The sequence below is a fragment of the Marmota monax genome, unplaced genomic scaffold, assembly GCF_021218885.2.
Source record: "Marmota monax isolate L192 unplaced genomic scaffold, Marmota_monax_Labrador192_F-V1.1 WCK01_AAM20220418_F8-fsc00048, whole genome shotgun sequence".
In the NCBI taxonomy this organism is placed as follows: domain Eukaryota; kingdom Metazoa; phylum Chordata; class Mammalia; order Rodentia; family Sciuridae; genus Marmota; species Marmota monax.
In genome coordinates, this window is record NW_026694895.1 from 365,656 (window position 1) to 382,601 (window position 16,946).

Below are 16,946 nucleotides of genomic sequence, written 5' to 3' on the forward strand. Positions count from 1 at the left end.
GTTACCTGCCTACTCTCAGAGGTTCCACCACGTCTGGATCTTTCCTGAAGGTTAAATGCTTGCCCTTGCATCCACAAAGTCTGCCACACCTCAGCCCCTCTAGTCATAAGGATGCCAACACTCACCCTGAGAGATGTCACTTACCTGTATCTTCCCCATCACAGCAACTCTGCCTGTTCCCCTACGTGGGTAGAAAACACAAAGACCCCAAATTCAGAACTCAAAGACATGACTTAAATTTCCATGAGAAGGAATTGGAAAATTATTGTTTCATTCTTTCATGGGAAAACCCACAAAGACAAGAAAATAGAGGTTACCATATCACCAATTAATTTTACAATGACTTGTCTTATAAATTATATGTAAACAAGCATGTAACGTTGCAGGCGCGGGGGGGGGCGGCTCTACCCTTCCTCAGGCCACTGGGCCTGTTCTGTCTCTCGGTTGCAGGTCTGGCCTGTTCTGATCGTGGTCACAGTTCCGTCTACCTTGCAGGCGTGGGGGGGAGGGGGCGGCTCTGCCTCTCAGCAGGTCGCTGCTCCTCTTCTGCCGGTGGGTCGCAGGCCTGCCTACCTTGCAGGAGTGATTGGAAGCTCTGCCACTCCGCGGGCCACTGGGCCTTTTCTGTCAGTGGTCACAGTTCCGCCTACCTGACAGGCGCGGGGGGTGGGGGGCGGCTCTGCCCCTCAGCAGGCCGCTGGGCCTGCTCTGTGCGTGGTCACAGTTCCGTCTACCTTGCCGGTGCAGGGGGAGGGGGCGGCTCTGCCTCTCAGCAGGCTGCTGCTCCTCTTCTGCCGGTGGGTCGCAGGCCCACCTACCTTGCAGGAGTGATTGGAAGCTCTGTCCCGCCGCGGGCCACTGGGCCTTTTCTGTCGGTGGTCACCGTTCCACCTACCTGGCAGGCGCGGGGGGTGGGGGGGCGGCTCTGCCCCTTAGCAGGCCGCTGGGCCTGCTCTGTGCATGGTCACAGTTCCCTCTACTTTGCCGGCGCAGGGGGAGGGGGTGGCTCAGCCTCTCAGCAGGCTGCTGCTCCTCTTCTCTAGGCTCTTGATTTTTAATGCTACAAAATATTATCACATACCCTGTACTTTTATTATTGTTTTAAATTAAGCAAGTAACAGCAATACTCACATGTGTATAGAAATGACTATACATCAGTTTTAGGGAAACTCCTTTTAACACACATAGCAGTGGGTGAAAGTAATACTATTGTTATTCTTATTTTCTCATTAAGAAACTGAAGCAAAGTCCACATAGTTAGAGTGACTATTTCCCACATTCTTCCTATTCTTTCCCTGTCACCACCATTTCAACAATTAATTGTTTAAATTCTGGTCTAAAACAGATACCTCTTACATAATAAATAATTAATTCTGGATTTTTTTACATTCTTAATTTACTAAATTATATCTTCTTTTATTCCTAATCAATTTTATTTGCCTCTGTGACCAGCTGCCATTGTTACCTGTAGATTTTTATATTTTTTCTACAATTTACATGATTTTTTTTGCATTTTTATTCTACATTGGATCGATTAGACCATGTTTCTGCATGGTGTATCATTCCCTTCTTAATGTTTGACAGATGTTAAATATATTTTTAACCTTATTAACAAAGCTAAGACATTTTCAGAACACATTTTAGTAGCTGATACTTGGTTTAAGTGAGATCATAGTCTGTTTGATCATGTGTCTATTTAACCATACCTAAAGTGTTATTTTAGGTGGGACATACTCTATCCTGCTTGCTAGCTTCTTTTCTCATACCACTTAGGAATTAAATAGTATGTCAATGCAAAGGTGTGGTCTGTACTGAAAAAATAAAGAATTCTTTAGATCAGTGATGCTTTAGTTCAGAAAACACACCTTTGTATGAGATCTTCAGAATCATTTGCAGGAGATTTTTAAACTTTCAGGCTCTTCTTTTCTGCTCTTTGTGTACCCCTTTCACCCCCCTGCCAACCCCATACTCTGATACTTTCCATGATTGAGAATCACTGCCAAAAGTGTCCCTAGTTACTATGTGACAATGTCATATCCCTCAAGAATGTAGGATGAGAAGGCTAAATGTCATTGCTATAATTAAGTTTAGTCATTCTAACATCTGAATGTTTTGATAATTAAAAGCAAACTGAATCTTCAGGATTATTGTAGCAATTTTTATGCTTATGTTTTACGTTGTCATAAAGACTTGATATAATTGTTAAACGATGCCAACAACTGACTTAAAAAATGGTGCACTTAAAATTATATATGGAGGGAGTCTTGCTTTCTGCTCACTGAATCATGCCACTTAGAAGTGAAAGTTTCTTTAGAGACCACTTGGTCTGAACCCATTCTATATGAGGAAAGTAAGGATTTATAAAAGGACTTGTTTCTGCAATCTGTATTTGGGGTAAAAATGGGAGTTCATAACCCACTTGAATCTAATGTATGAAATATGATATGTCAAGAGCTTTGTAATGTTTTGAACAACCAATAATAAATAAATAAATAAATAAATAAATAAAAGACTTGTAAACATTGAATGCCTTTTTCTCAATTGCCAGTCTTAGTTACTGTGTTTACTATTAAGATGTTTGTCCCAGTTTTTTAAAATCATTGGTTATAATTAATTCTATTCATTTTTATAACAATGACATACATCATAGGCTCATTTTAACAATGATAAGAGTTCACCATCTATTATCTTTTCAGGTAGAACATGAGAAACATTGTGACCAATATCACTTTGCTAGGGAGCAGCGAAGGATCTTGATAGAAAATTGGAATAAGAATAGGAAAGACTTTATACAGAAGGCAGTACTTACCCTCCTTGAGGCCTGTGCAGCTCATGAAATGGAGAGCATATTGGCTAAGGACAGAAAAAAGCAACAGGACCTGTGTGCTGATCTGAAATTTAAGGTAAGGTGCTCACAAAAGCTGTTTTAATATTTTTCTGGGTATTCATTGGAGAACCCACTTTTCCTTTTGTTCAAATCCAACCTAAAGTTCAGTTTCTCTGAAAAGCCTATCCTGAATAAAACTGTTAGTTTGGACCATATTAATTTTCAATTCTTTTAGGTCAAAAATAGTCAATAATCAACAATTTCATAAAGTTCAATCTGAAATCACTATAATAGGATATTTCAATGGAGACACCTAACATTAACTGTAGATGCTGGGCAACAGAGTAAAGTGTGGAATGAAAATGCGGTGCAGTTACAAACTGTCTAGTGCTCAAAGACTCTCAGACTTCTCATTCATATCAGAGATATGCAAAATAGGAAGAGGAAAGAGGTTTCGTGAGGAATATGTTAGGGGAAGATTGGTGGGTTGTATGTAACCCTCAACAAAATGTGGGGGATGAGGTGACTTTTTTTCCTGCTTAGACCCAGTGAGAGGACCTCTGGAATGGCTCCAAGTTAAAGGGTAAACCTCATAGTTGGAAGGATTAAGGGCTGCTGTCTGATGCTCACAGGGAAATACAGAGGACCTACCGCAGTGGCAAAACTGAAAGAATGAGAGGCTGCTGTGTTGGGAGCACCTGCAATCCTGACATCACAAGTGCTGGAGTCCTGGAAGCCTGATGTGGATATGGCCCTTGTTATGGTCTGGATTTAAGATGTCCCCCCAAAGTACCTGTGTTAATGCAGGAATATTCAGAAATGAAAGGATTAGATTATGAGAGCTGTAATCCAATCAGTCTATTTTAGTTTGAATGGATTAACAGGGTAGAAACCTTAGGCAGGTGGGGTGTGGCTGGCAGAGATGGGTCCCTAGGGGCATGCTGTGAAAGGATGCATCTCCCCCTCTCCCTCTACCCCTTGCCCTCCCTGTTTCCCATGAACTGAGCAGTTTTCCTCCATAGAACCTATCAGCCAGGATGCTCTGCCTCATTTTGGGCCCATGGCAATGGAGTCAGACAACCATGGACTGAATCTTTGAAACCATGATTCAAAATGAACTTTTTCTCCTCTTGGTTGTTCTTGTCAGATATTTTAGTCACAGTGACAAAAAGCTAACACAACCATCCTTGAAAAGTTGAAAAGGCCATTAAAAATTAATATTGTTTCAAGGCATAGCATATGTCTAGTAAAAGTTCTCAGATCTTTATTGGTTAGTAGATGATGTAGTAGTTTGGGGATAGCACAAGAAGCTTTATTCTCTTGATAGAAAGCATCCCGAAAGATGACACTGTAACAAAAGTATATAAAAACAAGTATCTTTATTTTTAAACATTTGAGAAAAATGCTTTTTCTGCAGTTTTTATAACAAAAAGATATTTCTTTTTATACTGTATAAATTTGGGACCTAAAGAAGAGAAGCTGCATCAAGGTTAATCCACTACAGGCTCCAGAGCTAAAGTGGTTTTCTTCTCTGTTGTAGACTTATGGGAAACACACAGGATCAAGGGGCCCTGACAAGTCCTCATACTCCTGTCTGTTTATATTCATTCTGCCCATATTATCATTAGCCCTGGAGCTATGCTATAGGTAATGTTTTCTTTGTATTATATTGCATTAAGTTAAACATATATGTGGAAAAGTGCATAGTACCTAACTATGCTATTTGATGAAGTTTATTTACATACCTCCCCAAGGAGACACCCAAGATTAATACATAGAATGTTTTCTGAAGCCAGAAATCTCCCTCATGGTTCTTCTTAGCAAATACTACCCCCCCCCCATGCCTTTATACTTCTTGTGCTCATGATGTGTTTCATTCTTGTTTCATGTTACCATCATTTTTTCTTTCTTGTTTAGTATTTCATTGTATATATATTTCATAGTTTGTTTATATGCTTTTCTGTTAATAGAAATTTTCATTATTTCCAGATACTTGTTGTTTTGATAATAGTGGTATGAAAATTCTTGAACATGTCTTTTGGTAAACATATGTGCTCATTTCTATTGGGTAGATATTTAGGAGCAAAATTGTTGAATTTAAAGTTTCAGTGCATTTAGCTTTGAAAAATATTGCCAAGGTTTTCCAAAATTATTGTAAAAATTTACAACCAGATTCATCTCATTCACATCTTCACCAGTATTGGTATTAGCAGTCCTTAATTTTAGTTTATTTAGTGACTGAGTACTGGTACCTCATTATGGTTTTCATTTCCATTTAGAACATATGTTCACTAAAAGACATGTTCAAGAATGTTCATAGCACTATTATCATAACAACAAGTATCTGGAAATAATGAAAATTTCTGTTAACAGAAAAGCATATAAATAAACTGTGAAATATATATATATATATAATGAAATATTAAACATCTTTTCATATATTATCCAATTGGTTATCTTCTTCTGTGGAATGTCTGTCTGCTCAAGTCTTTTGCCCATTTTCCCATTGGGTTATCTGCTTTTTTTCTTACTCATTTGTGTACTCTTTACATATTCCATATACAAGTTTTGTTTCCTTTTTTCTTTTTCTCCTAGTCAATGGCTTATCTTAATGTTGTGTTTGGATTTACAAAACTTATTAATTTTACTTGAAGCCTGTCTTCCCTTAAATGTCAGGCTAGTTTATTGCTCTCTGACTTCTGCTCTCTGACAGGCTTAAGATAAGTCCTAATGTAGGCAGTTCAGCTTTTTAAATTTTTGCTGTTAAAGTGGGAGCAACGTTCTTTTCAACTTCTTAGACCTAAATGGAAGATGGAAAGTCCTATTGGAATACTATTCATCTTTTTTATGTACCCTATTTAAGAAATTGTTGGCTAGTGGAAAGGTGTCATTGTCAAAGATATCCTCCCTAAGATTTTTCTGCCCAACTGTGCTACTTCCAGAGGTGGATGAATCCCCCAGTTAGGTGGAACAACAATAAATGGGAAACTGATAGGTGGAAAAAAATGACTGAAATATCTGACAAGAACAATGTAGAGGAGAAAAAGTTCATTTTGAATCATGGTTTCAAAGATTCAGTCCATGGTTGTCTGACTCCATTGCCAAGAGCATCCTGGCTGATAGGTGCTATGGAGGAAAACTGCTCAGTTCATGGGAAGCAGGGAGGGCAAGGGGTGGAGGGAGAGGGGGAGATGCATCCTCTCACATTCTTTCACTAAAGAAAATGTACATCAGGGACATTATTCTAGGATGGGTACAACTAGCAATAAAGGCTACAAAATTACTAAGGGGTAAGAGTTGGCATTAACTTCCTGCAAGGTTTGCTTAGAATAGTAACAGTCACTGTTAAATGAGAACTTTGTTATTCCTTCCTTTATCTCTCTTTCCCTTTTCCTTCCTCACCTGTGGGCCCTAATGGACTAAGCATCTAGGGAATCAAAAGAGAACTCACCTTCTGAATAGAGAGAAAGGAATAGACCAAACTATTGGAATTGCACACTTTGATTTTGAATCAAGACTATATTTTATGTTTTATATTTACCATAGGCCCCTGTGCAACCCAAGAATGACTCATATATTTGTCTGAGTTTTCATCTGGTGACAGAAGAACCATCTGAATGGGAGACAAAAATGTGTTTTAATGATTCCCCACAGTTCATGCTGTCCACTGTGTCAGGCATACCCTATATAATATTCCCTGTATATCAAGCATTCTAACAGATGCTTTATATGCATTCTCTGATAGTATACTCAATCAGAGAATTTGCAAAAGTTGCTGCAGTGTGTTTGCCTATTGAAATCAGAGGCCTGACTCTATGTCACAACAGAATGTGGAGTCTGCTTAGAGAGGCTTAGTCACAGAGGATTACTATGGTTTGGATATAGTTTGAGTGCCTCCCTCCTAAATGTTCTTGTTCTGGAAGCCTCACCCCATGTGGTGATGCTGAGAAGTGGTAGGACCTTACAGAGGTGAGGCCTAGCAGAAGGTAATTAGGTCATGGGTCACTATCTGGAAAGGGATCAGTGCTGGTCTCACAGAGTGAAACTAGCTCTCATATGACCATGTCATTATAAAGTGAAGCCATCCCACATTCTTGGTCCTTTCTTCAGGCAGCCAGTTCTCTTTCTCTTTCTATCCCCTGTTGGCACACAGCCAGGAGGCCTTGCCAAAATGCTGGCACCATGCAGTTTGGACCCTTCAGCCATTAGAATTTTGATACAAATAAAACTATTTACCTATAAGTTACCAACCTCAAATACTTTGTTATAATAAAAGAAAGTGAAGTGAGACAAGGGTGAACAAATATTTCTGAATTTTTAGGGAATAAACTTCTAAAAGACAAATATAGGTAGGAAGTGAAGAAGTTGGAACAGAATTGTGGTAAAATGATTCTGTTTCCTACAGAGACAGTGTTTTCATCAGAATTTGTGTTTCTAATGAAGGGCTGAAACTCACATTGTAGTTGGGACCAAAGATACATCCTAAAAGGAAGAGCTGTATCTATAAATTTGCAGTAATTTAAAATGTTATATTATGCTTATTTTTTAATTATGATTTTTTAATGTGCCAGAAGAGTTGGGGATTTATCCCTACACTTCATTTTGCAAGTCTGAAAGCTGAGTCCTGAAACATGAAGTAACTTGCCTAAGGTTCATATTGACTCATTCATCTTGAAATTCAATACTATCTCAGCCCCACGCAGGTTGTATTCCAGAGTTCTACAAAATAATAAAATATTTTTATTATACTTTAGGTCCCAGTATGCTATATATTAGACCCACAGAATGTAAAAAATATTGCTTCATTGTATCATAAATTTGACTTTCTAAAACTAATATGCTAGCTATAATAAACATTAATTAAACATGTAACCATAATTTTATTATTAGTCTTAGAATTTAAAAGGTCTTTTAGGGAGTGATTTAGATAATTTGTGTCTTTGCAGAAAAATGTTAAAGGAATTTTGAAATAATGTGAACTCTGTTTTATTTTACTTTTCTGTCAGTAACAGTTGCTGTAAAAAGAAGAGCTATTTACATCTCTCACCAGAGTGATGAAACAAAAGAGAAGTCGCACCTTCATTCTTCCCAACAAAACCTGCTCGTTGACCCTCTAGGTTTTCTCAGACTATAGTCTCTGCCTGTGTACAGCCTAGACCCCTCTGCTAGCTGTATAATTAATTCCTTTGCATCCTTATCTTTCTGCAACAGGGCTGGGCATCTTCATTACCAGAGCCATCTCATAAGTGACTGTGCTTCTGTGCTGGGTAGCTGAGTGCTGCTAGGGAAGTCACCATCATCTGGATTCTCCATGCAACATGAAACGCCTTGGTCCTGTCCTTCGTTTGCCTATTCCTTTTATGACTGTGTAGAATGGTCACCACTCCCTTACCTTACACCTCCATGCACAGACTCCCAGGAGACAACCACCTCCTACTTTATCAAGAAAATTAAGTCATTGGGGGGTGAACAATCCTAATTCCTCCCTCTCACATGCTGTCTTTCTGCCTCTTGCTAGCCCCTGGACCTCTTGTAGACACAGGATGTGATTCCTCTGACAGTTTGAATTCAGTCCTTCTCCTTAAAGTTTGAAACTTTGACCCACGTAATACTTTGGACACTTGATTCTACTGACTATCTACTTTGCTTATTTTGATCTGTAACTCTTTTTAGTGTTTCCCTCTGTCTATAAGCATGGTTAAACAGTTCTTACCCAAAGAAAATTTCCTTTGATTTAATTCATCCTCTCCTCTGTTCCTGGGAAGTCCCTATGTTTGCCTTTCCACATGAAATCAACATTTTTAAAGATTCATCTACCTTATTATACCCAGTTCCTCTTATCTCTCCAGCTCACTAAAACTCTCTTCTCAAGTTCAAGTGGACATCCATATTACTTAATTCAACCAGGACTATTATTTTATTTATTTTTTAAAAAATAAATGGCAGTGGAATACATTACAATTCTTATTACATGTATACAGCACAATTTTTCCTATCTCTGTATATAAAGTATGTTCACACCAATTCGTGTCTTCATACATGTACTTTAGATAATGATGTCCATCAGATTCTACCATCCTTACTAACCTCTTGCCCCCTTCCTTTCCCTCCCACCCCTGAACCCTATCTAGAATTCATCTATCCCTCCCATGTTCCCTCTCCCAACCCCACTATGAGTCATCACCTTATATCAGAGAAAACATTTGGCATTTGTTTTTTAGGGGATTGGCTAACTTCACTTAGCATTATCTTCTCCTATGCCATCCATTTACCTGCAAATGCCATGATTTTATTCTCTTTTATAATTGAGTAATATCCCATTGTGTATTTATGCCTCATATTTTTAAATCCATTCATCTACTGAAGGGCATCTAGGTTGGTTCCACAGTTTAACTATTGTGAATTGTGCTGCTATAAACATTGATGTGGCTGTGTCCCTGTAGTATGCTGTTTTTAAGTCCTTTGGATATAGACCAAGGATAGGGATAGCTGGGTCAAATGGTGGTTCCATTCCAGGTTTCTCAAGGAATCTCCATACTTCTTTCCAGAGTGGGTGCACCAATGTGCAGTCCCACCAACAACATATGAGTGTGTCTTTTTCCTCACATCCTCGTCAACACTTATTGTTGTTTGTATTCTTGACAGCTGCCATTCTGACTGGAATGAGATGATATCATAGAGTAGTTTTGATTTGCACTTCTCTAATTGCTAGAGATGGTGAACTTTTTAAATATATATTGTTGATTGATTGTATATCCTCTTCTGAGAAGTATCTGTTCAGGTCCTTGGCCCGTTATTGGCTGGGTTATTTGGTTTTTTTTGGTGTTTAGCTTTTTGAGTTCTTTATATACCCTAGAGATTAGTGCTCTATCTGATGTGTGAGGGGAAAAATTTGCTCTCAAGATGTAGGTTCTCTATTTACCTCACAGATTGTTTCTTTTGCTGAGAAGAAACATTTTAGTTCGAATCCATCCCATTTATTGATTTTTAGTTTTAATTCTTGCAGTATAGGAGTCTTATTAATGAAGTTGGGGCCTATTTTTTCTTCTATTAGATGCAGTCTCTGTTTAATTCCTCAGTCCTTGATCCACTTTGAGTTGAGTTTTATACATGGTGAGAGATAGGGGTTTAATTTCATTTTATTGCATATGGATTTCCAGTTTTCCCAGTACCATTTGTTGAAAAGGCTATCTTTTCTCCAATGCATGTTTTTGGCACCTTTGCAAATATAAGATAATTTTAATTTTGTGGGTTAGTCTTTGTGTCCTCTATTGTGTTCCATTGGTCTACCAGTCTGTTTTGGTGCCAATATCATGCTGTTTTTGTTACTCTTGCTCTGTAGTATAGTTTAAGATCTGGTATAGTAATACCACTTGCTTCATTCTTCCTGCTAAGGATAATAATCATATGATCACCTCAATAGACACAGAAAAAACATTTGACAACATATAGCAACCCTTCATGTTCAAAACACTAGAAAAACTAGGGATAACAGGAACATATCTCCACATCATAAAGGCTATCTATGCTATGTCCCAGGCCATCATCATTCTAAATGGAGAAAAATTGAAGGCATTTCCTCTAAAAACTGAAATAAGACAGGGATGCCCTCTTTCAGCACTTCTATTTAACATAGTTCTTGAAACACTGGCCAGAGCAATTAGACAGATGAAAGAAATTAAAAGGATACATATAGGAAAAGAAGAACTTAAATTAGCACTATCTGCTGATGATATGATTCTATACCTAGAAGACCCAAAAAGCTCTACCAGAAAACTTCTAGAACTAGTAAATGAATTCAGCAAAGTACAGGATGTAAAATTAACACCCATAAACCAAAGGCATTTCTGTACATCAGTCACAAATCCTTTGAGAGGGAAATGAGGCAAACTACCCCATTTACAATAGCCTCAAAAAAAATTACTTAGGAGTCAACTTAACAAAAGAGGTGAAAGATCTATACAATAAAAACTACAGAACCCTAAAGAAAGAAATCAAAGAAGACCTTAGAAGATGGAAAGACCTACCTTGCTCTTGGATAGGCAGAATCAATATTATGAAAATGACCATACTACCAAAAGCACTATACAGGTTTAATGTGATTCCAATCAAAATCCCAATGGAATTCCTCATAGAAATAAAAAAAGCAATCATGAAATTCATGTGGAAAAATAAAAGACCCAGAATAGCTAAATCAACCAGTGCTCTTTATCCTGATCCTCCTGGACCTCTCCACCCTGTTCATCACTCCATTTCTGACATTCGTCACTCCCTCAGAGTCCATCAAAGTATTTCTATTGCCATGTCTTAAGTGATTTTTAGTCTGCCTGTGTATTTCTTATTGTTTCCCTTTCCTAAAATGCTGGCATCTTCCAGGTTTTCTGTCCTCATTCTTGTTGTTCTCTCTGTATACTTCAGTCAGCCCCTAAATAGCCTCGTGATTTTACCTACCTGAGAGTGCTAATTAGTCTCAAATATTTTTTACTATCCCTGGAAAGCTTTCTGTTGAACTTCATATACTCAGCAACATGGTGATTATATTAAATGTCTATAGATGCCTTAAAGTCGGTGTCAAAAATGGAAATCTTCATTTTCCTGCAGGAAATTTGTATTTCTTTCTTGAAACTTAGCTTCCTATTCTCTTATAGCTATTTGAAAACTTAAGAAAACTTTCTCAGCTCTCTGCCCCTTTCATCACTGGGCCCCGGTTATTGTTCATGAATATTGTATCAACAAATGTTTATTCAGCCCTGTAATGGCTATTTCTCACATTTTAATATTTTAAAATCTTTCCCCAGAATTGTGGACAGAATGCTTAAATGCAATTCACATTAATCCTGATAACTTCCCAGTGGTACCCTTTGCTTACAATATTGGCCAAGCTTAGTATGGCTTTCCAGGTCCTCAATAACTTGGACCCTCTTACCCTTTTCAGACTCTTTTCTGGGCACACTCCAATCCACACTTTACAATGTAGAATTCCTTTCATCCACTATCCTCTTCCCCTACCACTGCACAGTGCACCACTATATTTCCTGCTTCTGTGCCTCTTTGCTCCTGCTATTGTGGCTTTACCTAGGATGACTTTCCTACCTTCCTTTGTCTGGCTAATTCTTACTTATCTTCATGATTCAGCTCAAATGTGTGCTGCAGAAAAACTTCCTTAATCCATGTTTAGATTCAATGCATTCTTTGTTCTCCCTAACCCCCATATATAAATCTGGCTTGTCAGTGATCATGATCACAGTTCACTGAACAAATCTATGTCCCCAACACAACTGAAAGTAGGAACCCATTTTATTCATCTCTACCCTCCCCAACAATAAAATTTTCAGAGTTTGGAACATGATAGGTGTTCAGTAAATACTGTAAAGGGAAGTGTAAAAAATGCCTTTGGCATTTTTTCCTTCTTCTCAATACCTTCTGATATAGTCCTCTTTTCACTGCCTTCTTCCTTTATTTATGAAGAATTTTGCTGTGGAAATAAGTTTATCATATGCAAAGTCATTAAGAAGAGAAGTACAAGTCTTAATTGTCAGCATTAAATATGCTAAAAAATCAGATGCGGTTTTGAAAATGAAACCTGGCTTATCTATAACACAGGTATATTTCAAGCATGAACAAAATCACCAGGAACTTAATTTCCTTTTCTACTTTATCTTGTTTTTGTGCACTTTGTTCCCATCTCCTGCTGATTATATGACCTATTCAACAAACCCTAATAGAAAATCAGATAATGTTGAGGCAGAAGACACTGTTTTAAAGTATCATTTGAACTCCCTTTCCACATTTGATAGTATTTCATGTTATTAGTTTCTTCCATAATTGCCTTTTTCCACAGATTTCAGCCTCCTTTGCTGTTGGAGAACAAAATTGGACTTGAGTTCCACAAGTCAGATGTGAGTGGCACTTTAATCAAGTAGAATTTTCTGAGTCCCAATTCTAGTGATGATGAATAACTGATACTAGACTCATTCTCACATAGTAATCAACTATAAAAATGGAATAAATGTTTAAAAAGTGTTTTCAGGCATTGGATAACAAGCACATGGACAAGAGCCTTAAAAGAAGAGAATCTTTGAAAAAGAGCCTCACGTTCATTATGGGTTTCCTCATAAGGTCATTTTTCAATATGAAGTAGAAAGGTATAAGCAGGAAATGACAGTCTTTTTTTAAGAACATTTTTTGTTTGTTCTAATTAGTTATACATGATAGTAGGATGCACTTTGATACATCATATATAAATGGAGTATAATTTCTATTCTTCTGGTTGTACATCATGTTGAATCCTACCCGTCATATGTACATTGGTAATAATGTCTGATTCATTCTGCTATCCTTCTACCTCCATAACCCCTCCCTTCCCTTCACTCCCCTCTACCTAAAGTAACTGTATTCTTTCTTAGGTGCCCTGCCTTATTGTGAATTATTATCCACATATCAGAGAAAACATTTGGCCTTTGGTTTTTAGGGATTGGCTAATTTTGCTTAGCATGGTATTCTCTAGCTCCATCCATTTATCAGCAAATGCCATCATCTCATTCTTCTTTAAGGCTGAGTAATATTCATATATATATAATATTCATATATATATGAATATATATATCACATTTTCTTTATTCATTCATCTATTGAAGGGCACCTAGGTTGGTTCCATAGTTTAGCTATTGTAAATTGAGCTGCTATAAACATTGATGTGGCTGCATCACTGTAATATGCTGATTTTAAGTCCTTTGGGTATAAAGTGAGTAGTGGGATACCTGGGTCAAACGATGGTTCCATTCTAAGTTTTCTGAAGAATTTCCATACTGCTTTTCATATGGTTGCACTAATTTGCATTCCCACCAGCTATGTATGAATCTACCTCTTTCCCCTCATCCTCACCCATATTTATTGTTGTTTGTATTCTTGATGATTGCCATTCTGACTGGGTTAAGATGAAATCTTAGAATAGTTTTTTTTTTTTTTAACATTTCTCTAATTGCTAAAGATGTTGAACAGTCTTGATAGGTAAAGGAAAAAAGAGATTGGAGTGTGGACTGCAAAGGCAGCTTGGATTTGAGGGAAGAGGGTAGGGAGGTGAGGAGGAAAATAACCTCTAAAATGTACATAAAAATACCCCTCCTCTTCAGCCAGGTGTGGTGGCCAATGCCTGTTATCCCAGTGGCTCAAGAGACTGAGGCAGGAGTATCATGGGTTCAAAGACAGCTTCAGCAATGGGGAGGCACTTAACAGCTCAGTGAGAGTCTGTCTCTAAATAAAACACAAAAACTAGGGCTGGGAATGTGGCTCAGTGGTTGAGTGCCACTGAGTTCAATCCCTGGTATCCTCCCCACTCTCCCCCACCAAAAAAACCAAAAAACAAAAACAAAAAAATGCTCCTTGGGGGCTTTGCCAACTGGTAATCTCTGAATGCATAGGGCAAAATACCAAAAGGCCAACATAAAGTAGCAACCAGAAAACTGAGAAGTGAATAGAGATTCCAGAGGTCATACCATTCTGGGGAGGTGTAGTACTAGAGTTCTAGCCCAGCCAAAATGGGAGAGATCCTGACACTCTAGGCATTCAGCTAGATGCCACTGCCCCCCACAAAGGCTATACATTAGGGATATAGGCTGCATTCTAAGATCATGGACAAAACTGAAACAGATCTGCTCTACAAATAGCCAAAATAATACATCCACAAAATCCAGATTTTCCTGATAATTTAAATGTCTTCCCCATTAAGACTTAATACTGTTTAGAGACAAATAACATAACCCAACCCTGTATATATAATTCACAATGTCTAGCATATAATAAAGATTACCAGATATTCAAAGAAATAGGAAAAATGACTGATAAGGAATAAAACAATCTCAGAAATTATTTAGATGTTTTAGTTAAAAGACTAGAACTTTATTATTAGTATGAAAGAAAATATAGATGAAAATGTGTAATAGTCCAGTAGAGAATTAGAATTATAAAAACAGGTCAAATGGAAATTGTAGAACTATAAAATATAATACCTAAGTTAAGAATACATTGGAAGGGTTTTAATAGCAGACAGGACATAGCAGTAAACAGGATTAGTGATGTTGAAGACAGGTCAATAGAAGATAATTCAAGCAGAAGATGATAAAAGAAAAAAGTAAAATTAAAAGTAAAATAGAATAGAGGGCATAAGAGATGTGGAACATGGTAAGAAGGCTTATTATAATTAAAGCTACAGAAAGAGGACAGAGAGAATGAAATAAGCAATATTGAATAAATATTATCCTCAAACTTAACAAGGCTTAAGCATCTCAACAAACCCCAAGCTGGATAAATACAAGGAATACCACACCTAGACACATGAGTGAATGGTAAAGAGAAAGTGAGGTGTATAGAGACAGACATGGCATGAAGATCCATTTTCTGGAGTGATCATAAGAAAAAGCATCATGTCCTCTGTGATGGCACCAACTTCCCAGTTGTGCCAGAGGCAGTGTGGTTTCTACTGGAATAGCTCTATAGTGTAAGGTTCTGAGTATTGTTTCTAGACACTTAGTCTAGAGTTTGCTTCTCTGACCCTTCCAAAGATTTTCTGAGCCATCTGAAATCCTATAATTGGTAGCTCTCTGCTTAAACTAGCTTAGTGGTTAGTTAGGATAGATTCTGTGTATACAACTAAAAGTTCTGATACAGATAGTGTCTGGGTCCTACTATCTGATTTGAACTGACCCACTTGTTGATTTACAGTTTAAAAATTAGCAGGATCCAGAAACAATAACAACTCATCACTTTTCTGATGTAAAATGGAATTAATACTTCTGGTACATAGGGCCCTGAATCAGAGCACCTTGAGGTGGAAGTGGCCAAAAAAACCCTTATTCATCAGCCAAATGGTCTAAGTGAACATATGCAGGGAAAGGGTTCTTTTAATCACACAATATCTATCAATGTCCTAGATGTTATTTGCTTTAATTTATATTTCTGGCATCATCTCTTGGAATATTTCTTTGATAATGAGAGACACAGCAGGTAACTTCTTGGGCATTAGAGATCCCCATTTAAGATGCTCCCTTGATCAGAGAATGGAAAAAAACATTGGAGAGCTTGAATATTCAGTGTGCCATAGGAATTGGCAAGGATTCAGCAGTTTCTGCCAGTTTAAGATATTTGTTAGTGTCTTATGTGGGCAACTGTGCTATGCACCATCAATATAATCAGTGTTAGCAATGAATCCCTTGCATCACCAGTTTCCCTATAGACACAGAGCTGCGGGAATTCACAAAGGAATTCCCTTTGGTTGTCCATGTATATAACAACAGAAGAGTCAAGAGAGCTCTGAGGAACCATAGGCATCAATGCCAGAGTGTTTTCTGGTCACAACAGCAAATGGCTTTTTCTCTACATGGCTATATTATATTATTTGTGCCCCTTGGCAGGTAGCTAATTAAAATTCCACAGGGTGTGGGGACTTGATGAATATACATATTAGTTCCAAGTAAAATATTCCAAGTAGCCCTATGTTTAAAATATCTTAGTTTTAAAATCACATTTGTCTGATTTTTCTAAAGTTTAAAGAGGCTGTACTTTTAAATGTTTTTCATAATGAGAGCCTTATATTTCAGTGGCAAGTCATAACAACATCTCACAAGATGTTTTTCAAGTGAAGATACTTAGGAATATAGATATTAGTATGTTATAGTGACTTTATGTAATAAAAAAATCAGGCAACCATACATAATCTCAAGTACTGATTAATTTAAGAGAGGAAGTCACAACCTGGAGTTGGAAAGTCAGGATTTTTTTTAAACCTGCCAAAAATAAAATACATAGCTATTTAAAAATTTCTAAGTGTGTCTAGTGGAGCAGGATAGGGAATCCAGAAATAGATCTAAACATCAAGTTCAGTTCATTTTCAACAAAGATATAACATTAATTACATGTAAAAAGGAAAGTATTATGGAAAAATGGTGTGAACCATTGAATATCCAGATCAAGAATGAATGAACTTCAATACATACTTCATGCTCTTTATAAAAATATACTCAGAATGGGCCACAGACCTACATGTAAAACTGAAAACTGTAATACAAAGGGAAGAGAATATAGAAAATGTCTATGTATTTGAATTGGGAAAATATTTCTTAGA

At 37.4% G+C, this 16,946-nt stretch overlaps 1 protein-coding gene across 2 annotated transcripts in view; it reads left to right on the plus strand.

Annotated features, from left to right (window-relative positions):
- The window catches only part of Ccdc148 (coiled-coil domain containing 148), a 356,434-nt gene that overhangs the window by 187,337 nt on the left and 152,151 nt on the right, over positions 1-16,946 (plus strand). For both annotated transcript variants that reach the window (XM_046426939.2, XM_058573466.1), the window contains exon 9: positions 2,697-2,903. In XM_046426939.2, the coding sequence (XP_046282895.2) occupies positions 2,697-2,903 (207 nt within the window). The remainder of the gene's footprint in view (positions 1-2,696; positions 2,904-16,946) is intronic.